General features: G+C 39.7%; 2 protein-coding genes across 2 annotated transcripts; one reads left to right on the forward strand and one right to left on the reverse strand.

Annotated features, from left to right (window-relative positions):
- Positions 1-1,241: 1,241 nt before the first annotated feature.
- Positions 1,242-2,462, reverse strand: LOC143418466 (macrophage mannose receptor 1-like). Its single transcript, XM_076883574.1, has 3 exons — positions 2,180-2,462; positions 1,715-1,998; positions 1,242-1,629 (listed from the first exon to the last, which is right to left on the reverse strand). Exons 1-3 carry the CDS (start codon positions 2,451-2,453, stop codon positions 1,459-1,461), a joined length of 729 nt encoding a protein of 242 aa, XP_076739689.1. The 5' UTR covers positions 2,454-2,462; the 3' UTR covers positions 1,242-1,458.
- Positions 2,463-11,851: 9,389 nt separating this feature from the next.
- Positions 11,852-26,517, forward strand: LOC101465824 (all-trans-retinol 13,14-reductase-like). Its single transcript, XM_004568649.2, has 12 exons — positions 11,852-12,111; positions 12,792-12,974; positions 19,886-20,024; positions 20,181-20,283; positions 21,011-21,206; positions 21,293-21,490; positions 22,492-22,611; positions 22,723-22,861; positions 23,977-24,086; positions 24,195-24,361; positions 24,989-25,148; positions 26,054-26,517. The coding sequence occupies exons 1-12, from the start codon at positions 11,946-11,948 to the stop codon at positions 26,203-26,205; spliced, it is 1,833 nt and encodes a 610-aa protein (XP_004568706.2). The 5' UTR covers positions 11,852-11,945; the 3' UTR covers positions 26,206-26,517.
- Positions 26,518-26,655: the final 138 nt, after the last annotated feature.

Raw genomic sequence — 26,655 nt, forward strand, 5'->3', positions numbered from 1 at the left:
AGTCTGGGGAATATTTGATGAAAGTTTATTCCTGTCAGGGTTGGGGGAATTTTAAAGTTGATGTGTTGTGTGTTTAAAGTTGATGTGCTGTGTTTAATGTAATTGTGTGCTGTCGGCCAAGTGAAAAAGTTTAGACTAGGGCATTTGGTTAAAGGATTGTTACAAGACAATATATATTGTTACAATATATATATAATTAATCCTTATTTTCTGTTTATATTGTTTTATAGAGGCCAGTGTAGAAAATCGCCCTTGTGAGTTAGAATATGTGCCAAAAGTCACAGAGTACTAGGAGACTGCATGTCTTGTGCAGAGAACAGGAAGTTAGTGCAGAGCTGCATAGCATATTAATAAAACACAGGAAACCAAACAGAAAAAGTGGAACTAAGTAAACTGTGTGTGACGTATAGCAGAACTATGTATAACCATAGTCTGTTCTCGGATTGGATAGTTAAATTTGTGATTGACATGACATTGGCCAATCAGATGAAAGGAAGAAAAATAGGGTCAGAATTTGTACTTGTAACTTAAAACTTGAGTGTAGAGTTTCACACCTATTTTTTGGCTAAGTCCACACACAAATTCTTTTTACACATACATATACAATACTTGAAATGTGCAATTCACTTGTATTTTTATTTTTATTCCTATTTATTCTATTTATCCCCTTCGTATATTTTATTTATATATGTCTCTGTATTTATATGTGTGTGTGTGTGTGTGTGTGTGTGTGTGTGTATATATATATATAATATTCTGTAACTCTGTAACTTCTGTCGGTGCTGTGCTTTTGGAAACCGAATTTCCCAGAGGACCCACCCGAGGGATTAATAAAGTTTTATCTTATCTTATCTTATCTTATATCTTGATTTACAAGTACAAAATATTTATGACCACAATTTGAGCCCATACTAGGGCAGTAACAGGAGAGGCGAAAGTATCACCTGTATTTGGCAGTGAGTAGAAAATCCTTTGTCCATCTGCCACCATGTGCCCCCATTACATTTCTGTCTGCCACCTCACATACGCCTGTCTAGAACCAGTCCACTGTACTACCAACCTTCTAATTAAAAGATCACTAGCTTTACCTTCCTAAGTACAGACACGCTAAACAACTAATATATATTTTTTGTAGTCCACCATTTATCCATCACCTGTCATAAGCTCAATACAATTAAAGAGAATCACAAGACTTTTACACAATTTATTGTTTACACAACATGTATTAGGTTTACAGATGAAATGCTGCTTGGCTAAACTTTCTAATAAATTGTAATGACATAATAAACACACATCTTGCAGTAACTAGTATAACATTCCCAGTAAAATAGTGCATATAATAGTGATCAAAAGTTTGAAGTAATTTAGAAATATCTTTAAACAAGTAGTCAAAATTAAGTAAGAGCCATTGCAAAGAAAATCCTTATATACAAACATACAGAACTTGAGTAAGTGGCTTTATGGCTTTATGTAACAGAAGAAGTTTCTTATGCCATAGGATGCAGTCCCACTCTTCTCGAGGACGCCACAGAAGCCATTAGTCGGGCAGCTTGGAATATTTTCATATTGCATCTGTCCTCCACCCACCCACAGCCACTCACCAGCCAGGTTACACAGGCCCGTCCACACCTGACAACATTGAACAGAGAGACAATTGTAAACATGGTGTATGAGTTTCTCAGCAACACGAATAAGCTGTAGGAAACTGTCCAACCTCATCAGTGCTAGCTTGTTGTGCTCTCTCCCGTGCATAGGTGTGGTCATCAGTAGTGATCAGTGTGGCCAGGTCGTAGCGATGGTTCCTGTAGGGAGAGTTGGGATCATTTGTGTCCACTGCACCCAGAGACCTGCAGTGGTTTAATGCCTCCTCCCACGTCTTATTCTCCTTCACCAAAACCAGTTTCTCATCATAACACATGAAAGAATGATTGTAATGGCAACCGTCAGTCAACCATACACCATATTTCTTATATACACAGTCTCCATTTTGACTTGGCTCTGAAAGAAGAAGCAAAGAGACACTGTTATTTGTGTTATTTACTGTTCCCAACAGCAAATAACACGCTAATGTTAATATCAACAAATGTGATCTTGCACAATCTAATAAGAACCAATAATTTGCTCTCACACCAGGTGTTATTCTAAGATTAATACTTGAGCTTTAAAACATGTTACTTACGAGAACTATCCCACTTGGTGAAGCTAGTTATCTCGTCTCCTCTGGACCATTTCCATGTATTTGTATTAGCTCGATATAATCCGATCCAGCCTCCAGATTTGAAAAATGTGTTCTCTTGTTCATTTCTGATTGTGATCAGGTCAGTGTGGTACTTCCTGCAGAAGGTCTGGGCATTTGTCCAAGTTGTCATGTAAGACCCAGAGTAAGGTTTAAAGTTTAACAGATCCCCACAGACAGGAGAAATAAAAAGCAGCAGAGGGATGAGAAGGCACATCTTCCTTAGGATGCATTGACACTGTAACAAAAAGGAAAAGGGTCGCAGAGAAGAAGATTGGAGTTTTTTGCGCAGCCATGTTTCACCGATGAAGTAGTCAAGTGTCTCTCTGAGCAATGACAATGTAGGACAGATGATGACATTAGGAAATGTGGATGAGTCTTGGATTAAACAAGAACTGTATAAATGTAACTGACATTTAGTCACAGTAATATTACTTAATCAACTCAATATTTTACCTAATGTACTTGTTTGATGTCATCCTACGAGACTTTCACATTAATCATGTATGGTACAAATAACTAAAACAGTAAACTTTGTAAATCTTGTAAACTTTTAACTTAAAGAAAAAAAAATTGGCTAACAACTTGAACAGTCTTTTCTAGTGAAGTGGGGCATGCATAGGTGATATACTCTCAGCAGGTTAAACCATTCATTGCACTGTGTGTCAGCTTCTACAGCAGAACTCACCTTGACAGCAGATAATGGGGAACCTTTGAAGCTCAGGGTCTCCTGATGATGCTTTTTTTTTTTATCAAGTCTGTGAGATACTCATGGACTGTGATACTTGTCAAAGCTTTTCTTTAGCATAGACTCCGCCTTTGTTTGAAGCATTTGAATAGCTCTGGCTTTCTATCCTCAATTTCATTTAAATCTTTCTGAATTTCCAAAAAGATGCTAAGCAGCATTCAAATGTGGTTTTGTGTTGGGGATCTTCGTCCTTTCTACTTCTCTTTTTGCTGTCAATCCTTTGAGAAATAATCGTTTTGCATCTCTGTAATGTAAGGATTTATAAAAACATTTATGTTTATAGAACACTCTTTTCTGCTAAGTTCCAACCAACCTGTCAAATCTTATTATACTCACTTCGCTCTTTCATTGGTTTTCTCCACCTGCAGCAGCTAAACTCATTTAAAAAATAGAATATATTGAAAAGTTGTTATTGCTGGTATGTGATTTCCTGGTAATTGTCATAGATTTAATCCCCAACAAATTTACTTTCCCCACTTGATAGTCAATTTAGAACTTTTACTTTATTCTGAGTTATTACAATCACGGTGGACGAGACCGGGGGATGGAAAAGAAAAAGAAGAAAGAAACAGAAGTTGGGGAGAAAGTTAACAGAAGGAGATGGATACAGAAAGGGAGAGGAAAAAAAACACTGAAAATCTGCTTCAAACACTGCTGAAAAAAACAATAACACAGCAGAGAAACCACAGCAACAACCAACAGAAGAAAAAAAACACTCATCAACAACAATGAACAAGCAGAACAAAACCGCGGCAACCCCCACCCCAACTAGGTGATAGAGCTGATCAAAGGAGCCCAGAGAGATTGATCTGTTGTGGCAGCAGAGGCTGTATCAAGGCTTATGTGGTCCAACAAATGGTCTCTATATTGGTTAATATTAAGGTTCTTTTTATTTTTCCAGATCATAAGGAGAGTCGTCCTGGCAATCTCATCTCTTTAGTGACCTCGTCTAGGTCCCTCAAGAAGCAAACTAAAGGGAAAGCTGGCTGTTACATTCCAGACACTTTGATAAGACTTCACATATGCAACACCAAAACCTCGGAGCAGGTGGACCAAAGAGTGTGATTGTAATTGGCCGGTGTATAGACATTGACAGACCGCGTGACTTTCACGCATTGCATGCCGGGAACTCGTGGCAATCCAAGTACCGCATCAAATGCAAGCATTTGCAGCACTGCAAAACGTTCATTCTCCGGTTCCAATACCTTCTTGCTTTTTCTTTGTCCCCCAAAAAAGTTATGTACAAAACGAAGGAGAACAATCCCGGTCCGTACAAAGACACACTTGATGAAAAGTCAAAGAAAAGGAGGAAAAAATCACAGGAGTGAAAGGGTCAGACCCTTACGAGCACACAGAGTGGACAAAAGACGTTAGCGTGCTGCCCAACTTTCACCACGCTCATATTTATAATTATACGGTTCTTGGAGTGAGTGCATACACTCGTGAAGTTTAGTAACTTCAGGTCACTGCAACAAGCCCAGGTACAGTTTACCGACGGATGGGTGCAGGACCTTGAAATGACCGTGTAGAACAAAAGACCATCGTACGAACAAAGGTAAGTTGACCAGTCTCACAAATCGTCCTCATAAATACACATTCGTTAACCGTTTATTAATATAACCTTTGAGCTCAACGGTAATTAATTAGTAGTGGAAATAATTTCTGGTAGCATTACAGAAATGTAGCAGTGACAATAATACAGCGCCAGACTTGCTTGTAACCTATATAACCATTTTTTTGTGTTTCTTTTTATTGCTGTGTAACTGATTTTAATTGAAAGCCTGCGTGCACTAGTACCTCTTGCCACGAGTTCCCAGAATTCTTTGCGGTTTTACCCTTGAATGACATCACATTTTCAATCTCTATTGCCTTCACATTGTGAGGTGTTGGATGACGTAAAATCCACACTAAATCCATGCTGCTTTTTAAGAAGTAGTGTTGAAAGTTGAAAGGCAGATCTAGTCCTCCTCCATCTTTGGTCCTTTGCAACATTTTTAAGCTAATACGCGTTGGGTTTTCTTTAGAAATGGTGGACTCCAGAGATTTAACCTCTTAAGAACCAAACTCTTTTATGGCATGCATAGCGATGGGAATTGATACGATTTTCACGATTCCGATTCCATTTTCGATTCTGTTTAGCAATTCGATTCTTTATCGATTCTTTTTAAAAAGGAGAACACGAAGGTCAATTAGCTCAGAACTTTGTTTTATGTCTTCTCTTTGAACAAGATAGAAATTTAGGAGTAGCATGGCCTTACAAACCCAGCAGTGAGATCTTAAGAGATCCACAGCCTACGGCTCTTTGATGGGCTGTCACGGGGTCCCCAGAAAAAAATTGTAAATGTAAAATATTAATAAAATAAATATTCTGCTGGAGCAATAACAAAGTATAACATAAATTATTCTGTAGCAATTACACAAGAATATCCAGTAATGTCCCTGCCTACAATTGAACACATTCACTTACCGAAAATCATCTGCTGTGGCAAATGGGTGCAAGCCTTTTACCACAAACTTAGTCACTGCAGCAAGAACTGCCAGCATCTGAGCCAGCCAGACTCTGTCTGTTTCTCTCATCATGGTCATCTTAATGCAACACACAGTTTTGTAATAAGGCAGATTGCACTAACATAATATGCACTGTTAGTTGATTATTTACCTGCCGCATTAACGGGAGAGGACGTGCAAACATCACCGCTGAGCTTCACGAGTCCGGAGCGGAATTAAAAACACGACATTCATTTAAGGTTATCGCGTGCTTTGTGAGCAAATGCTTATGCACATTCGTAGTGTTTCCTCCCTTTAATGAAATATCTACTTTGCAAGTATTGCAAGATGCCCTGTTGTCATCCGTTCTCGTAAAGTATAACCAAACTTTTGAGCGTTTGTGCCACTTAGGCGCCGTGTTTCCTGCCTAGTAGCTCCGCAACGTGGTGACGTCATCCGAGGCGAATGGAATCGATAAGGGAATCCTTTGCAAAAATGACAAACAATTCCAATTAATTGAGTGGGAATCACAAGAACCGGTTTTCAATTCCAATCCCTAGGCATGCATTTTTAATTTCTCTTTGCTACTTGGGTTGTTTGGGACCTGATGAATGTAAAAACAAAGAATTATTTTATTTTATTTTTTTACCTGATTTTTGTTTCTGAAAAGAATGAGAGCCACATATGAGGACATTCGCTTTAAATTTCGATAGAACAGTGGCAGTATAATGTCCTCATAAGTGGGTATCAGGCCCTTGTAGAACAAAATTTAGTATTTTTGTCTAGATAACCCAAAATGTGATGTCCACATATGTGGACACCAGGTCCTAGGAGCATAAACCAGTCCGGTGATATTTTACTCGGGATCATTGAGAATAAATAATTGATTCTTGGTAAAACCATCAATTTTACTGAAGCGACATCAGTGATATGGATGGAGACTTCCATCTTGCCAGATCATCTTCTACTGTCTTTAAAAGTGGGATGTGGTTTAATTAAATCAAATCTGGAAGCCTAGGACAAACATTAATGCCTAAATATTTAATATTTCCATATTACAGTGGGGTAGAAGCAGAAATTCGGAATAGTATTTCCAGCCAGCTGGTTGGCTGCTTCTAGGGTTTTGATGGTTCCTTCTAATTCCTGAATACATTTGTTCTGGCTTTTTTGGTGAGAATATAGTTATTTTACCTCTCATCACAGCTTTTCCTCCTTCCCAGAGAACAGGTGCTGACGTTCCAGGATGGTCATTACAGTCTAAATATAAAGCCCACTCTTTAAAAAAATATTTAATAAAATCTAAAATGATGTAATAAATTTCCAGTTTTTACTTGACGGAATAGCCTTCTTATTTATTAGCTTAATTATTTATTAAATAAATCTTATTTATTTATTTAATTATCTCACAAACAAACTCAAATGAAAATATTTTTTTCGAAGGTCACTGATCCTGTCATTCAGGATCAGTGACCTTCGAAAAAAATATTTTCATCAAAGGTCACTGATCCTGAATGACAGGATGCAGCACATGTTTTGCCTGTCACTGAGGCATGGATGTATTTGACTATATGGATACATCAACATGCAAAACTGGCTGGTAGAGGCTTGTAAAAGCAAAGTTAAATTTTGTAAGCCAGCTTTTAAAAGGTAAAAGCTCCTACTGATTCTGCTTTCCTAACTATTTGTTTTCCTTATATTTCAGTAACAACAACAAATATGCCATAAATGACAAACTGAAAACAGCTCAGTGATAAAATCACTAAAAATTATTATAATACAAGTTATGATGTGAGGAGCTTCATGCTGAGGTAAGGTCCTCTAAAGTTTGGATGGAGTCAGGACTGCAACATTCTGGCCCTCAAATTTAACCATAAGAAATGCGAAAATGCTAAATTTAAGTATGTGCTATGTTTTATTAAAATGAATAAAGATACAATGAGGGCAGACTCCCTTGCTAAGAAATTGGAGATATGTTTGGTAAAGGAATTCTGGAAAGACATAACCCAAAATGTGATGTCCACATATGTGGACACCAGGTCCTAGGAGCATAAACCAGTCCGGTGATATTTTACTCGGGATCATTGAGAATAAATAATTGATTCTTGGTAAAACCATCAATTTTACTGAAGCGACATCAGTGATATGGATGGAGACTTCCATCTTGCCAGATCATATTCTACTGTCTTTAAAAGTGGGATGTGGTTTAATTAAATCAAATCTGGAAGCCTAGGACAAACATTAATGCCTAAATATTTAATATTTCCATATTACAGTGGGGTAGAAGCAGAAATTCGGAATAGTATTTCCAGCCAGCTGGTTGGCTGCTTCTAGGGTTTTGATGGTTCCTTCTAATTCCTGAATACATTTGTTCTGGCTTTTTTGGTGAGAATATAGTTATTTTACCTCTCATCACAGCTTTTCCTCCTTCCCAGAGAACAGGTGCTGACGTTCCAGGATGGTCATTACAGTCTAAATATAAAGCCCACTCTTTAAAAACATATTTAATAAAATCTAAAATGATGTAATAAATTTCCAGTTTTTACTTGGCGGAATAACCTTCTTATTTATTAGCTTAATTATTTATTAAATAAATCTTATTTATTTATTTAATTATCTCACAAACAAACTCAAATGAAAATATTTTTTTCGAAGGTCACTGATCCTGTCATTCAGGATCAGTGACCTTCGAAAAACATATTTTCATCAAAGGTCACTGATCCTGAATGACAGGATGCAGCACATGTTTTGCCTGTCACTGAGGCATGGATGTATTTGACTATATGGATACATCAACATGCAAAACTGGCTGGTAGAGGCTTGTAAAAGCAAAGTTAAATTTTGTAAGCCAGCTTTTAAAAGGTAAAAGCTCCTACTGATTCTGCTTTCCTAACTATTTGTTTTCCTTATATTTCAGTAACAACAACAAATATGCCATAAATGACAAACTGAAAACAGCTCAGTGATAAAATCACTAAAAATTATTATAATACAAGTTATGATGTGAGGAGCTTCATGCTGAGGTAAGGTCCTCTAAAGTTTGGATGGAGTCAGGACTGCAACATTCTGGCCCTCAAATTTAACCATAAGAAATGCGAAAATGCTAAATTTAAGTATGTGCTATGTTTTATTAAAATGAATAAAGATACAATGAGGGCAGACTCCCTTGCTAAGAAATTGGAGATACGTTTGGTAAAGGAATTCTGGAAAGACATGAAAACAATGAATAGTGTTAAGACTTCCTTACCAGCTAATATTGATGGTGTTGGTGGTCTGAGAAAATTACTTGAATGTGGCAGAAACATTACGGTGATCTATTTAACTCTTCTTTCTAATTAACCAAAAGTTCAATCTCTGCCGTGGATGAAATCGATAATAAGGAAGATGTAATGTCATGAATAGAAATTTATGATGCAATTAGAACATTAAAAGACAGTAAAGCACGTGGGATGGACACGATATCTGCTGAACATTTGAAACATTTGCTTGCTATTTGTTTCACAGGGTTCATAGTTCGTGTGATTCTCCCAGATTCAATTATTGCTGTCATGTTAGAAAAATAAACAGCAAGAATAATTATCGAGCTACAGCGTTATCTAGCATGTTATCCAAAGTCCTTGAAAATATCATTTTAAACACAAGTAAAAGTTTGTCCGATAACAGTTTGGGTTTAAATCTAAGTACAGATATGTGTATTAAAATAAATACTTGTATTTACTTTAATTCCAATTCAGGCTGGATTTTGTGTGTGTGTGTGTGTGTGTGTGTGTGTGTGTGTGTGTGTGTGTGTGTGTGTGTGTGTGTGTGTGTGCGCGCAGCGCAGATTTTCTGTGTGGGGAGACAGTGTCAGCAGTGCGTGATTGCTCACGCGCACTGCTTAGAGGGAACATAATTATGTGCTTAGTTGATGCCCCTAGTGATTGACGTGTAAAGTGATTGATCGTGTAAATCATAGGTGTCAAACTCTGGCCTGCAGCCTAATTACATTTGGCCCACGAAGCCATACCAAATTACTATTAGAGCTGGCCTACTGGTATTATACAGCTAATATATATATTGTTTAGTATTAAGCTTTGCTTGTTCCGTATTCAGTTTTTCAGCAAAACGTGTTTGAGTCCATAAGAAAAGATTCATTCTTATATCTGAAGGAATAAATATATTTCAATAAGTATTAACGTTAGCCCGCGACTTTGTTCCAGTTTTGAATTTTGGCCCACTGTGTATTTGAGTTTGACACCCCTGGTGTAAATCATGAAAAGCTAGTTTATAAGTTATACAGCAGAGGGGTTCCTAAATCTTGGGTAAGAATTCTGTCCTTCTGGTATGCTCATCAGTCTATGCGCATAAAATGAGGTAACTGCATGTCTGCCAAATTTTATGCAGGGAATGGGGTTAGACAGGGGAGTATTTATCTTTATTTTTTTTAATGTTTATATGGATAATTTCTCAAAGCTGTTAGATTACTGTGTGACAGGTTGTGTAGTTGATAAGACCATATTTAACCATTTGATATATGCAGATGAATTAGCGAGCTTCTCCCCATATAGTGCTGGCCCGAAGGCCTGTTCTCAATATGGTCTGGACTTTGATATTCATTATAATGCCACATGTATTTATTAAAATAAAAATTCCCCGCTCGCCCCTGTGGGCGGTTTATCCTTCAAGCTCGGGTCCTCTACCAGATGCCCGGGAGCTTGAAGGTCCTGCGCAGTATCTTAGCTGTTCCCAGGACTGCGCTCTTCTGGACAGAGATCTCCGATGTTGTTCCCGGGATCTGCTGGAGCCACTCGCCTAGCTTGGGAGTCACTGCACCTAGTGTTCTGATTACCACGGGGACCACCGTTACCTTCACCCTCCACATCCTCTCGAGCTCTTCTCTGAGCCCTTGGTATTTCTCCAGCTTCTCGTGTTCCTTCTTCCTGATGTTGCTGTCATTCGGAACCGCTACATCGATCACTACGGCCGTCTTCTTCTGTTTGTCTACCACCACTATGTCCGGTTGGTTAGCCACCACCATTTTGTTCGTCTGTATCTGGAAGTCCCACAGGATCTTAGCTCGGTCATTCTCCACCACGCTTGGGGGCATCTCCCATTTTGACCTCGGGACTTCCAGATTATACTCGGCACAGATGTTCCTGTACACTATGCCAGCCACTTGGTTATGGCGTTCCAAGCTCCATATATATATATATATATATATATATATATATATATATATATATATATATATATATATATGTGTGTATATATATATATATATATATATACATACATACATACATACACACACACACACACACACACACACACACACACACACACACACACACATATATGCACACACACACACACATCCCATCCAGTGATTCCAAAAAGGCCAGGTGAGTACTCTGAACTGTGTTTCTGCCTTTTGGCACAAAGAACAGTCAGGGAAAACCCCACTGTGCACTTAGCCAACAAGTACCAAAACACAGAATCACAAAACAGAAACGTGTTGCTCTTTCATTAGCTGGGACCACATCCACATTTAGTTTTGACAATAGTGAATGAAGAATCATAAACTGATGCTGTGGTTTGAGGAAGGCCTCAGAGGGGCCTGGGAGCAGATCCGAGGCCGAGTAGATCTTCAAAGAAGGGATCCTTGTGAAGTAGTAATGATTGAGCGTTATGAAGGTTCAGGAGGCATGCATCGATGCAGAGCCGTGAGAGTAGTTTATGAGGTGTGGTCCTGCTCCTGAAATTCAGATAAATTATCTCCACTTTCAGTAAAAAGTGAAACCAAAGATACAAGAATGTCACAAGAAACCAGAACAGGACTTCTCAGCAGAGCCTTCAAAATAAAAAAATCTTCCAAATAATAAAATATCCTGGAATAAAGTCTGCACACAAATCTAATATATGAATTATATTTCTGCCTGGTTACATTATAACTGGTTTTCTAATTCCAATTTTGTTCATCACATGTATCATACTTTGCTGTATGAGCAACTTTGCTGCTCAGCGGTCTATTCACAGTGTATAATATTGCCCTCTGAATTTGTAACCTTTACATATTTCCCAGAGGACTAAGAACTTCAGTCACTGCATTTTATCTCTCAAAGCGTTTTTGTTCACAATCATAAAGCAGAACTGCAGTGATCTAAGCTAAACAGTCACATAGCTGTAAATAAAAGTCCTTTTTTGGATGTGGATATCACACACATACAACCAGCCCTCTATTCTGTGCCAGTGCTCGCCTACTGTGGAAAATTCATTTCCCACTCCTGTAATTCTGTGGTATGATTTCACATAATGTCACATGTTATGTGCTTGTTACTTCATGACTATAAGAAACAACAAAGTTTTCATTTTTCATTGGGTCTTCTCCTCTACAGCCCGGTTGGAAAGCTTCCCATAGGATCTCCTCACTGCTTCGTTCTTACCTCTGATCTCTCTCCTGTTGTCAGTGTAGAAGGTGCAAAGCTCCCTTCAGCTAGTATGTGGTGGTGGCTGCTTGGTCTATTCAGCTGCGTGCTGCTGGCGGTTATTGTCATTTTCTTTTTGATAGTGGGGCAACGCTACAAGGTATTTAGTGAGTCGTGCCTGAGACCACCCGGACCCCTTGTCGCTGACAGCAAACTCAGGGATGCCAGGCTGAAGAGAGGTAATGTATGCATGGGAGCAGTGCTCAATTTGGTGACTACTTGATGCTTAGTTTTTACTCAGTTTTTATTTAAGGAATGAGGAATTTGTAAAACTCTGCTAATCAAGACTTCTTACTTGTGCTAGTCATAATAAATCCTTAAAACTGAGAAGAAGTACTAATTTTCCTATTAATGTTGATAGTTAATGGATCAGTTTGTCAGTATTTTGGTTTATGAGCAACACCTGCAAATTTAAGATAAGACTTTGTTGATCCCACGACGAGGAAATTTGTGCGTTACCACAGCTCAAGTACAATGCCATTCCCTTTGACCTCAGCTGTAGTGTTAATTACACTAAACATTAAGCTTTTCGTTTAGTTACCACAGCTCAAATCACCAGTGTTTTCTTACATTTTCTTGTCATTTTTTAGCTTCTGAAGAAAATGTATTTTTAGAATAGAAAATAAATAATTTAATACACACAACTTCATAGCTGTTATTCATAAAGAATTTCATATTTACATGTAAATTGAAATTTTGTGTCAACCCCTATTTGTTTTTCTAGATCTAGCTATACAAACATCTGAAGTGGATCTTTCTGTGGAGGTTGCATTGCCATCAGAAACCTCTGTTTCTGTCTCGTGTGTCTAGAAACCCTCACAATCCTCCATCAGGCTGATTTGAAATGTTTCCCCCACAGGATTTCGTGTGGACCGTGTTCCTGCTGATCTGGACGCAGTGGTGATTGGCAGTGGCATAGGAGGTTTGACGGCAGCAGCACTTTTGTCCAAAGCTGGGAAGAAGGTTGTAGTTCTGGAGCAGCATGACCAAGCAGGAGGGTGCACACACACCTTCCAAAATAAAGGATTTGAGTTTGATGTGGGTAAGCTGCTGAAGGAAACACACACCAGTCCACAAAATAAAACTCACAACAATATATCTTTAAAACCAACAAGGCAAACTGCTAAAATGCTCAAATTTATAGCTGGAGTTTTAAGCCTAATCTCATATGCTCTCTTGTTGAGTTCAACACATCTTAAAATTAGCTATGGTCAAATTTCACATTCATTTATATATATTTTTTAAATCCAAATTTAAAATGATTATAAAAATTAAATTTTATTTACTATCAGAACCATGAGGATTGTTATTCAGTTAAGTACATTACCATTAATAGGATGTTTTTCAAGAACAGGGTTTATGGCATGAACTTGTCAGTTGTGAATATTTCTGTCAACATTCGGCTGTGTGCAGGCAGGAGTTAGACCCAAAATGCAATCTCAGATATGAAGGATGAACTCAAAAACCACAGCTTTATTGCAGGCAAACGAAAAGGCATACAACACAAAACTAAACTAAACTGAGAAAGAATAAACTAAACTCGCTGGGAAACACACAGAGAAACACAGCCATGAGGGGAAAAAGCAACACTGACACAGCGAAACACAGGGCTTAAATACACTGGGGAATAATGAGGGGAATGAGACACAGGAGGAGAGCACAGCTTTGAGAAATCAGACATGACAAGAAGTGAAATTCAATACATTCATGTAGGACACAGACCTTCAAAGTAAAAGAGGAAATGTAACAATGAGATGCGGACTTGACTAGGGGATACAACTGACAGGGGAGACAGAGCAACTGAGAAGCACAGAGACCAAACATAAGGGAGGCACAGCGTACAAGGTTCAAGGTTCAAGGTTCTTTATTTGTCACATGCATAGTTATACAAGTATAACACACAGTGAAATGTAGCCTGACACGCTCCTCGACATGTGCAAAAATTGGGGGGGGGGGGGGTGTAGAGGAAGAACATTATATATATATATATATATATACAGACATATAGTATATACACTGGGTGAATGTGCAGTAGTAGCAGCAAGCAGGTGAATTCTGTACATTAATATGAATAGACATCTGACTATTTTACAGGATAGACAATATAAACATATTTAAAATTAAAGGAATTGAAATGTACATTGTGCCTTGGTTTAGTGTCTGGAAGAGTCCTGACTCAGTCAATTATAGATGATGTGAGAGGGCGGGTGTGTGTGTTTAGGGCACGGATGGCTTGGGGATAGAAGCTCCTCTTGAGTCTCTCTGTCCTTGCCCGGAAGATGCGGAACCTTCTACCAGATTGCAGAAGTTGGAACAGTTTGTTGCCAGGATGGGACGGGTCCTTCAGTATCTGCGCTGCTCTAGTCCGGCATCTCCTGGTGTAGGTGTCCTGAAGCGGGGGGAGAGCAATCCTGCAGCAGCGTTCTGCTGTACGGATCACTCTCTGGAGAGCTTTTTGGTCCTTCACACAGCTGTTCCCAAACCACGATGTCATGTTCTGTGTGAGGATGCTCTCCACAGGGCCTGTATAGAAAATCCTGAGGATCTTTGGAGAGACCCTGAACTTCCTCAGTTGTCGTAGGTGATACAGGCGCTGCCTAGCCTTTTTGGTCTGGACCTGAATGTGGGCAGCCCATGTCAGGTCTGAGGAGATGTGGACACCAAGATACTTGAAGGACTGCACCCTCTCCACTGGAGCTCCATTGATGATGATGGGCTTGTAGTCTCTGTGCTGACCCCTTCTGAAGTCCACCACCAGCTCCTTGGTCTTGCTGACGTTCAGCTGGAGGTGGTTGTCCTGGCACCACGATGCCAGATTCTTCACTTCATCCATGTAGGCCGCCTCATCGTTGTTGGAGATGGCACCCAACACCACTGTGTCGTCAGCAAACTTCACAATGGTGTTGGAGCCATGGGTGGCCACGCAGTCTGAAGTGTAGAGGGAGTAGAGCAGTGGCGAGAGGACACATCCCTGAGGTGCTCCTGTGTTGATGGTGATGCTGTTGGAGAAGCACCTGCCCACCCTCACCACCTGAGTTCTGCCAGTGAGGAAGTCCAACACCCATGCACACAGACGGCTGTTAAGTCCCAGATCCCTGAGCTTTGTGAACAGTCTGCAGGGCACTATTGTGTTAAACGCTGAACTGTAATCAACAAACAGCATTCGCACATAGTTACCCTGTTTCTTGTCCACGTGGCTGAGAGTGGTGTGTAGGACGTGGGCGATGGCATCCTCTGTGGATCTGTTGGATCTGTAGGCGAACTGCAGCGGATCTGTGGTGTCTGGGATGGAGGAGGAGATGATGTTCTTCAGCAGCCTCTCAAACACCTTCATTACTACCGAGGTCAGTGCAACTGGCCGGTAATCGTTCAGGGATTAGTACAGAATGGTGTACGTCAGTTTAATGCTGGGTGGTGCTGCAATAGTAACTATCCTCGGTCAGAAGGAGAGGCTGACATCCAGGGATTAGATTACCACAGGTGGAGTTTATTGGCGGTCAGATGGATGGTACAGGGAGGTATGGCATACAGTAGGAGGATGTGGAGAGGTGATATGGTGTGGTTTCTATGATTAAGAACAGGGTATGCATTACAACATGAATACAGATTAAAGATTAAGAAAACTGGCAACAAATTCCTCCACTACAAATCAGTCTGATACCACTTCTTACAGGGTTCAGGTTTACTAAGGCACTACCCAAAAGGCGCCACAAGAGGGCACTCCAACACAAGAGATGACCTATTTACACTGATGCACTTAGTAAACAGCCCCTACTTAGCCACTACATAATACAGTGATATTACAGTATACAAATTCACATAAATTGACAGAGGGAACAAACAAAGCTGTAACAAGCCCAAAACAATCAAATAACTGGGCTGCCATAGCTAACACTAACTAGCACATATACTAAAGGTAACTAAAACCAATACACACAAGTAGCAGTGTAACCATCTTAAGCATGGAACATTAACTCACGTTTATGTGACGCACACCATTCCCAACAAATACAGGATGGGCTATTTGCTTCCCTTCCAAGCAGCTCTCTCCTCAATCGTTAGCCCAGGAACAAACGAAGACCATCTAGCTCAGAAGTCCCATGAATCCCATCACTGCCCAGAGGCTGCTGGGTAATGTAGTTCACACTAACACAGGCTTTTCTACACACAGACAACAATAAATACTGGGATAGATTACAAACACACAAAACACTGGGTCACACCCAGGACCCTGACAATTTCCAAGTATATTATGCACACAGGGATGTTTACATAATTTAATATTATTTATCTGAAACTTGTTACATGTTGTGAATGAATGGAAATAAATAATAATAGAGATCCCAATTTGAGAATTCATCTTGTTATAGAGACCAAAAATGTCAAAACTAGTGCTGTCAGCGTTAATCTGGTTAAAATGACATTAATGCCATAACTGCATTAATGCTGCAAATCTCCGTTAGCTAGTTAACGCGGATCGCCCCGTGCATGGAGCTGCACTGCGTCAACGCGTTAGCACAGTTAGCTTGTTAACGTGTGTTGCGTAATCAGTTTTACCCCGGTTCTTTTTATTCCTCGAGCATCCAGAGATGGCACCGGACTCAGTAGTCATTTTCACAAAACCTTTATTCATCTTTATTCATCTTTACTCATCTTTACTCATCTTCATATACCCTCATTTAAGCATGCATCTTCTAGAAGGGAAGACTTGCCAGGCCAGTGCCCCTCTGCAAAATCTACACTCCTTTGTCTGTGAAATACAGTTTTGTAGGGGCGACCCTATCATAAAAACCCCCACGGTGTGCTGCAAACTCTGTGTCTGTATCTATGTGCACGAGCACATGAATGCCTACATGTGCGCGTTCCCGCGTGTCTATGTGAGTGCTCGTGTGTGACTGTGTACGCATACCTGTGTGTATGTGTGTGCACATGAGTGAGTGTGCGTGTGGATGTGTGTGCGTGACAGTTAAAACACTGTGGGTTTAGGTGACTCCCTAGAGGTCATAAAACCCATCTCCCTTCCAGACCACAGTTATCCAGTTACAAATGTTGAGACCCCCACCCAAACATCCTCTGGGGAAATTCCACTCAGCATTAACTCCTCTCTGTTTTACTTTCACAGTTCAAGTGGGGGAGGGGTCTCCTACAATCTACTCCTAAGTTCACGACACAGTGAGGCCTTTGTTATATTAAGGGCAGTGTCTCTACAATAGTTCTACATTCTAGGTTAACACATTTCTAAACTCTAAAATAAGCTAAACATTCTACACGTGTTAACGCTGTGCAGCCCCCGCTTTAATGGTTATGGAGTTAACGTCATTTTAACGAGATTAACGCTGACAGCACTAGTCAAAATATATTTAATTGCTTTAAACATTCATGACACATAATTCAGTCCAAGTAGATTAAACATGTTTATTTAATGTATGGGCAGTGTTGGGAAAGGTTACTTTTAAAATGTATTCCATTACAGATTACAGAATACATGCCCCAAAATGTATTTTGTAACGTATTCCGTTACGTTACTCAATGAGAGTAACGTATTCTGAATACTTTGGATTACTTAATATATTGTCATGCTTTTTACAACTACATGAATGTGATTTATTACTGTTACTTAAGGTCCACAGCTCCGAACCGTAGTAAAGGGACCTCTGGCTAATACGTCGGGTTCCGTGTCGGGCTCGTAGCCGAAAAATAGCTTTACTTTGTTGTCTGGGTCAAGTTTGCTTGCGAGAGACAGAGAGAGGTGAGAGACGGCGAGAGGCGTTGAAAGACTGCTCCAACGGAACTTATTGTTTCGGAGAAAACATGAACACGGGTACAGTCGAGTCTTAATAGCGTACTTACAACTAGGCTCGTCAGGCACTCTTCTTGGCTGCAGTGGTTATTATTATATTTACATGCTTCCATCTCCTGTTTCTCGGTGACAGCTCATACTTTTCCACTCTCATTTTTCTCCCTCCTCGGGCTCACAGACAAATAACAGGTATGGCAGTCCCTGCAGCACGGACTACACTGCCCATGAGGCTACATTCTTTAGGGTAGCGTTCTGCCTATTGCCTTCATATTAAATCATTTTTAAAAATATTTCTTCACATCATTATGAGACACAAGATTGAGACAAAGGCATTAGAGCCTCTTAATGCGTGTTTTTTGGGGGTTTCCACTGGCGTGGAATTACCAAAAATAGAGAGGGTGTAGCCCAACATATGAAACAGGAAAATACCTCTGTGTATTATACATGTTGTGGCTAGCTCAGACAAGGAGGAGACAGAGGTGTCATTTAGTCTTGCTTCCCCGAGTTGCCAGGGAGCACAGCCGTTCATTTTCCAACAGAAACGCACGGCCGATAACCCAACTGCTCGGCATGGCTTAGCACAGACCTTCCCAAAGTGTGGGGCCCGCCCCCGGGGGGGCGCGCAGAGCCATTGCAGGGGGGGGCGCAAAATGAAAAGGGGGGAGAAAAAAACAAAACGCTTAGACACTGCTAGCACAGGGTGCCCACAGAAACACAAAGCAGGAGATGAAGCATCGCTGAATATGTTTCCAAACCAACTTCATTCTAAGCCAAAGACTAGAAAATATGGTGAAGCATATCTGCCCTTTGGTTTCACCTGCACAAGTGCCAAGGTAGGTCTTCCCTGCAGAATTGGTTTTCCCTGTGTCAGCAGCGCTGGGCTGTTCAAATTGCGGACAAACAGGATCCTACAGTTGTTTATGTTTTTAAACCCATTTTGCACAGAGAGGCATTTTTTGAAAAATGTATTGATAGCAATGCTGAATATTATTACACATGAAAAAAAAAACTACATGTAAAATAATTACACGTGAGGCCTCTGCCTTTCTAAATGAAGGGACAGTAACATGCCGTCTGTATGTAAGCATGTAAAACCTGCAGATAGTCAGATTAACAGTCGTTTGTCTCTATCTGTTATTCTGCAATTCATCTCATGTAAAAAAAAATAACGTGCACACAGCGTGACGTGAGAAAGGTACATACCTTTGACATTAAGTGACCAACTCTGTATTCCTCGTCCACACGTAAACGCAAAAAATGAGTTTAAAAAAATCTCCGTTTTCGGTGATTCGAAACGCCGTTTACGTGTGGACGAAACAGCTGTGTTTTCAAAAATATCCATGTAGGTGTGGACGTAGCGTAAAAGAGTTAGTAGTTTATTTTATTACTACCTGTAATTTTTTGCAGATTACTTGTATTTGCTTAATTGTTTACGAAATGTTTGAGGTGTGAAATAAACCGAAATGGAGCTAAATATGGGTGTGTGTGGTTGGAGGATGTGTTTGTGCGTGCGCGCGCGCGAGAAGGGGGGGGGGGGGGGCGCGAACATTTTTCTTGTAAAACAAGGGGGGCCCAGCAAAAAAAAGTTTGGGAACCACTGGCTTAGCACAACAACAACAACAACAACAACAAAAAGGCGCTCTCTCACCCAGGAAACACACAGTTGCAGAGAGAGCGCGTCATCCTGTAACCATGGCAACTGTAACACTGCCCCTGGAACAACAGAACATAGCTGTCAAACAAAACCCAAACAGTCCTGACCCGCGACAATATGAAACAGGAAAATACCGCCGTGTAATCCATTTATTTCAACAAAGTAACTGTATTCTGAATACCACCTTTTTAAACGTTAACTGTAACAGAATACAGTTACTCATATTTTGTATTTTAAATACGTAACAGCGGTACATGTATTAAGTTACTCCCCAACACTGTGTATGGGTGATGTAACCCATTATGCAGTACTATCCATTTTATGACTGCACAGTTACTTGATTCCTTTATCGTGAAATTCTTAAGAAACCCTAAAAAACTGGTTCATCTAAATGTGAGAGATTAATTTGGTTTCACTGCTTGTGCTTTCTTTCTTTTTTGTTTGTTTACATTTTTGAAAAAATGCACAAGTGAATTTAAACCCATTATGTTACCACCAGGTATCCATTACCTGGGTCAGCTTCATGAGAACAGCTTGTTGAAGGTTGCTTTGGATCAGATCACAGAGGGACAGCTGCAGTTTGCAAGGCTGGAGCAGCACTTTGATACAGTGATCCTAGGTCAGCATGACCAGCGCAGGTAGATCAGATTTTGTTACTTGTTTCAGTATCCCTGACTTTCGTTAACTTTTTTGTCAACTTTCTATTGCAAATGAAACAAACTGGATTTCCCACCTTTAGTGCCACATCTTTCCTCACTTTCATCATAAATCTTCCAATCTCCCATCATTCTCAGGGAGTACCATGTCCATGCAGGGAAGACTGAAATGGCAGTCAGCCTGAAGAATCAGTTTCCAGGAGAAGAAGAAGCCATTGATGAATTAATGAGACTGATGAAGGTAAAAAGGGACAGAAGCAAGGGTAATCATAAGGAAGTGGATGCCTCAAAAAGAAGGGTGCAGGGATTATGCAATGGACTAGTATATTAAAATGTAAGGCATAAGCAAAAAATAAAAAAACCCTCAAACATCTTGCAGCAGGAATTTTAGCTTTCCTTGTGATATCAAGACTATCACCTTGTTTTACAGGCACCGCTTCAAAGAGGATCAAATGCTTGCTTGTCCACTGGATATGTACTTCTCAAAAAAGGAACAAGAGACTCTAGGAAATCTAATTCAAACTACTATTTTTTCTGTTTTATCTGTTTCATTCAGTTCCTAACAACTTACCCTGTCCATATCAATACAAAAATCCAGCATGAGTTTTTTCCATTGAGCTCTATTTTGTTTGCAGTACTTACTTGTTTACACACATGCAACTGTATACATGTCCAACAATGTGATGAATCAGCTAAACAGAATGGGTTGTAGCTTAAAATAGTGGATACTTATTAGAAGCCAAAAATCACCAATTAACTGATCCAGTTCCAGAAATACAATCAGTATAGCAATCTGTTATCAGATGACCAGTTCTGCTCTTCCCAGATGAACTTGGAAGAATTGCTCAATAGATTTTGGCACCTTAACAGTAAAACCGTTGAACTGCACTTGTATTATAAATGGTGCCAGATAAGTAAAGCGTAGATAGGGCTCTCATTAATAAATATGACTGTGTGCTCTCTTACAGCTTGGTTCACAGAGGACGCCACTTATTGCCATGTTGAAGATCGTTCCGTACTGGTTGGTTAACTTTCTCATCCGGACTGGCCTATTACATTGGATATCTTCAGTGTTTCGTCTTGCAACAACCAGCCATTCAGAATTAATATCCCACCTCACACAGAGCAAGGACTTGCAGGCACTTTCTGCATACCTGTTCTATGGTGCTGGACACACACAAAGGCATATTGCCACTCAGATCAGACGGTACATTGTCTTCATGGTTCTGTTTCATCTTCTTCTCTTGAAGGCGTCCCTCCTAAAGACTCCAGCTTTCTCATTAATGCCCTCCTCCTTCACCACTACAAGCGTGGTGCATACTATCCACGCGGGGGCGCAAGTGAATTTGCCTTTCACATCATCCCAGTCATTCAGCAAGCAGGTGGTGCAGTCCTAGTCAGGGCTCCAGTGCAACGCATCCTTGTCAACGAACAGGGGAAGGCGTATGGTGAGTGGGACAGGGGGAGAGAAAATAACTTCATATTTCATGTTTAATTTCTTGACAAATTCTTTGAGGACAGTCTGATGGCTTGTTGTGGGTCTAGCCGAGTGTCCAAATGGACACAGCCTGAATTACTAACTTGTATGACTGCACAATGTACTCAAAGTATACTAAGTTTGCTGAATGTTTTCTGTTGCAAACTACAGCAGATCTTTTGCAATATTAAATGTCAACCTGTCAGTATATGCTATATGGGCAAAAGTACTGGGATATCTACACATTAAACCCACAGCAGCTCACCTATGGAAACTCAAGCCATGAAGCTCCTGAAGCACAGTTTCTGAGTTGATTGTAATGCCAGAAGAACTTTGCAGTGACTAATTCAGCAGAGTTTTATGCATTATTATACATCTCAGTGACCATACTCTGCAATTTATATGGTCACTTCATAGCTTAGTTACTGTAGTTCCAAAACTCCTCCACTTTGCAAAAATCCCAAGTACAGTTGATTGTGGAATATCTAGGAGGAAAGAAATTTCATGAAATGGCTTGGCATCCCATTACAGTACCATGCTCTAATTCACTGAGCTCTTCAGAACAACACATTCTTAATCCTACTGCACAAAACCGCAACAACCAGTGAGACAAACTTATTTGTCAGACCAGATTATTAAAAGTAAGGCAGTTATCTCTGTTTACTTAGTGGTTACAGATAGTAAAATGAGGTGGCAATTAGTGGCAAATGTTTTGTTGGTAGAATTTTAGTCACCTTAGATATTAGGTCATTGGTAGTAAATTTGTAATGTCATGATGGTTTTAGACTGGATAACTTTATTGAGAAATTTCTTTGTCTTGAAATTAATGTCTCAGGTTATCTGAAGTTTGGATTTACTGTTTTTCCAAAGCAACTCTACATTATCTGAGAAACAGGAGCAAGTGTGATCCAATGTCCAAAAACGATATCTCCACCAAGTAATAATATCAGGATAACACTTTGTATCTTTCAGGTGTGGTGGTTCTTAAAGGACAAGAAGAGATAGAGGTTCTTGCCCCTGCTGTAATTTCAAATGCTGGAATCTTCAACACCTTCCAGAAGTTTCTACCTCACAATATACAAGAAAAACCAGGTAACAGTCGATGTGTTGCACTTGTTTTTGATTTTAATTTGATATGAGTGTCATGCATTTCCTGAAGTGTCTTTTGCCCTCTAAAGATTCTATATGTTTTCTGTTGTATAGAGATCCAGTCATTGTTGAGTATGGTACATCATGGCATGGGTTCCTTTTTGGTCTTTGTTGGTCTGGATGGAACCAAAGAGGAGCTAGGCATTGTTTCCAATAACTTCTGGATGTATAAAGACAATGACTTGGACTCACTGTAGGTTTTCCTCTCTTCTTTCATTCCTTCATCTCTTTGTAGTTTATCTTTATTTCTACTTGTAACTTCTATCTGATTTCTTGTCAAAGGAGCTTGCAAAGAAAAGCGTCTGGACTTCTTTAAGTTGCTTGAAGACGTTTCACCTCTCATCCGAGAAGCTTCTTCAGTTCTAAGGTCAAATGGTGGAGAGTCCCAGATATAAACCTAGTGGGAGTAACCCCCCACAGAGGGACAAAAGGACCCCCTGATGATCCTCTAATCGCCTGAGCCAAGGTGTGAAACTGGGTGTGGGTCCCAATCAGCCAGAGTTTCGGGTGTGTTCATTGTGAAACCTGGCCCCACCTTATCATGCGAATTCCTGAGGTCAGATGGCCCAGGATGTGAGTGGGCGTTAAGGCGTCTGGGAAGGGATCTCAAAACTGGATTATAGATGGCAGAGAGTTGGTGTCGTAAACCCCCGCCTCTGTTCAAAGATGGTCGCTCACAGTGGACATAGATGGCTTCTTTCACTCCTCTTTCAAACCATCTGTCCTCTCTGTCCAAAATGTGAACATTGGCATCCTCGAAAGAGTGTCCTTTATCCTTAAGATGCAGATGGACTGCTGAGTCTTGTCCTGTGGAGGTGGCTCTTCTGTGTTGTGCCATGCGCTTGTGAAGTGGCTGTTTGGTCTCTCCAATGTAGAGGTCTGGGCATTCCTCGCTGCACTGTACAGCATACACCACATTGTTTCAGACCCAGCAACACGCTCAGACAGAAACTGGTTCACCCGAAAGACAAAACGCCAAAACACAAACTTAACAATGTGGTGTATGCTGTAAGTCCAGACGCTTTTCTTTGCAAGCTCCTTTGACTACGATGACCTGGATGACTGAGAACCTTCACAGACATATCCGATTTCTTCTAAAATCTAGTCAAAAATTGTATCTGGGTCTATACTTTTTTGTCATTCTAGTGTTCCATCTAAATATTTCCATGTTTATGTGTTTTATAATAATAATAATAATAATAATAATAATTCAACCCTATCTTATCACCATTGCAGTGTATTTAACATTTAATGGATTGAATTAACAAATTTTCTTTTGTGTCTTTGTACAAAACATTGTGTGAGAAGCATGGAGCAGTATTCATCTCTAAGCAGAGAGCAGGTTTTGGGAAACATTCCCATGATGTTTATCACTTTTCCGTCTGCTAAAGATCCAACAGCCAGCATCAGACATCCAGGTAATGCACATTTGCATGGACAAAATTCACCTGTGCATCTTTGATGCACCACTCTGACTGTTTGACAGTAGTACAGTACCCTTTATTCTTCTTCCTATCTCTTCACAGGTAAGTCCTGTATGACTTTGTTAACCATGGCACGCTATGAATGGTTTGAGGAATGGGAGGGGACCAAGCTTGGGAAACGGGGACAGGACTACGTGGATCTGAAGAACAGTATGGCCCAAGAGCTGCTGGAATGGGCACTAACCATCTTCCCTCATCTGCGAGACAAGGTGTGTGTAGATACTTGTGAATGTGTTCATGGTCTGCACAGACAATGTATTCTGATTGATTCATTAATGATCTAAATTTGATTTATCACATTTAGTCAAATTATGCAATTAACTTAATCTGTTTGCAAACTAAGCTAACGTGCATTACTCAACAGTTTTCTGTTCAAAAGTTGCTTTTTAGTCAGGGTTAGTTTTTTTTTTTTTTAACTGTTTAGGGTTAAAAATGGACTTGTAGAGGTGCTGAAAATCACTGAAAAGGCTTGAATTTGAACCCTGTGACATCTAACCCCTCATGGGAGAATTCTCATCTATGCTTTGAAGAAATTTAAAGAAAAAAAAAGACTTTGTCATTGTTAGCTCCATGTTCTCAGCTCATTGTCATCCCTTTCAAGCTGGAAAGTCCAAAAATGTTCCGGCTTCCATCACTTGTCATATGTATGCTTTTGTCGTTTTACAACAGAACTGCTCTGAGTTTTTTTAATGTCCACAATTTAACTGTCAAAAAGCAACACTAACATCTCTGTATATTTCATTATCCGCTCAACTTGTACAACAACTAGTTGAAATTTCACAGTCCCAAACTCTATTGATAAATCCTCTATTAATTTACACGTGTATGTTTTTCAGGTAGTAATGGTAGATGCTGCAACCCCTCTAACAAACGTCCACTATTTGGGTGCTCCAAGAGGTGAGATGTATGGAGCTGAACACAACCTGGAGCGCTTCAAGCCAGAAGTGATTGCTAAGACACGACCACAGACTCCCATCAGCGGTCTCTATTTAACAGGTGATTCTCATTCCCCCAGCCATATCTACACTTACTAAGATTCTCACTCACACAGTGACAATAATTCATCTTTGTCACAGCCTTTTAAGAAACAAAAGAAAAATACTCCAAGAAAAGGCCATGGGTGGTAACCGGTAGTATGTTTCTGAATGCACTTCCTTGATTCTTTGAAAAACATATGTTGTTTATTTCTTATATAAATATGAACCAAAAATCAACCAAATAATTTCTTACAACTTAGATGTAAATGAAAGTTTATTATAATTACACTTTTAATATATATAATTATTTAATATAATTCCACAAGTTCAAAAAGTGGTTAAAAAAAGGCCGTTTAAAACCCTCCTGTCGTCTTACTGGACCTTTGATAAACAAAATAGATTTCCACCGCACCCCACAGTGTTCTCTTAAGCTCTTAATTAATGGGAGGTTCCAAAAGTTACCACAGTAATGAAAATTTTTCCAAAATTAAAAATGTAATTACAGATTTAAAAAGCAAACTAGCTTAAGTATATTCTTACTATAACAATAATGGCTAAAAAAGTATGATTCCCAAGAATTTAACAAAAATGGCCCCAACAATCTTACTCTACAAACTCACCCATATGGAAAAGAAATAGTAAAAACTTATATGATTTACTCATGAAAGTGGCCACTTTCCCATTACTTTCATACATTGTTTTAGTAAGTATCCAAAACATACAAGTTTCATTATATAATTTTTCAAGGGATCTTATATCTGTTTTCACTCTTGTATGCTTTTCATACAAGTTTCACACAAGACAGATACAAACTTTATAAGATTTATATATATATCTTTTCCATATGGGGAACTACAAACTAGTTCTTTGAGTATATGCAAACTCTGAGTGCAATGATTTCCTGATGTTTCTGTGTGTGTTCAGGTCAGGACGTATTTTGCAATGGCATGGCTGGAGCTCTTCACGGTGGACTGCTTTGTGCGTCAGCTGTCCTCAATCAGATCCTCTACATTGACCTTCTAGCCCTGAAGACCCGCCTCAAACGTAATCAGAGTAGTCACAAATTAACCTGGTAGCTGTGGTGGAGTCTGTGTTCTTCTCGAGTACATAAAATTTCACGTCTCGAGATAAGATTTAATGCTTTTTATGATATATATCTTTGGATAGTTTCCAGTCATGCTGTAAGGTCACCTGAATTAAATGTGTAAACAAATGTGTGAGTGATGAATACAAATCTGCACGTCCACCACCATAACTGCTTCTGCTGTAGCTGTTCTTGGATTCTTTAAAAGTGATAAAGACATTTTAAACCTGCTGCCAAATGTCACCTTCATTCACTTTTCATTGAGCTTTCATTTAAAGAAAACCTCACCAGTTGCATGTGAGATGCCTGCAATAAACCATTACAGTGATACCTTTAATAAACAGTTAAGCTATTCATTTACAAGTCTTTTTATTGACATGCTGCAGCTTCCCAGGAATCACCAGATTCTTCCGACCGCTCCCTTTAGGGGTCACCACAGTTG

The sequence above is a fragment of the Maylandia zebra genome, linkage group LG4 (genome assembly GCF_041146795.1).
Source record: "Maylandia zebra isolate NMK-2024a linkage group LG4, Mzebra_GT3a, whole genome shotgun sequence".
NCBI classification, from domain to species: domain Eukaryota; kingdom Metazoa; phylum Chordata; class Actinopteri; order Cichliformes; family Cichlidae; genus Maylandia; species Maylandia zebra.

Coding starts and splice junctions, on each gene's coding strand:
- LOC101465824 (XM_004568649.2), top strand. CDS start 11,946: ATGTGGTGGTGGCTGCTTGGTCTATTCAGCTGCGTGCTGCTGGCGGTT. Junction 20,025..20,180: donor GGTCAGCATGACCAGCGCAG/GTAGATCAGATT, acceptor CATCATTCTCAG/GGAGTACCATGTCCATGCAG. Junction 21,207..21,292: donor TTCTGCATACCTGTTCTATG/GTGCTGGACACA, acceptor CTTCTCTTGAAG/GCGTCCCTCCTAAAGACTCC.
- LOC143418466 (XM_076883574.1), bottom strand. CDS start 2,453: ATGTGCCTTCTCATCCCTCTGCTGCTTTTTATTTCTCCTGTCTGTGGG. Junction 1,999..2,179: donor CACCAAGTGGGATAGTTCTC/GTAAGTAACATG, acceptor TTCTTCTTTCAG/AGCCAAGTCAAAATGGAGAC. Junction 1,630..1,714: donor AACAAGCTAGCACTGATGAG/GTTGGACAGTTT, acceptor CAATGTTGTCAG/GTGTGGACGGGCCTGTGTAA.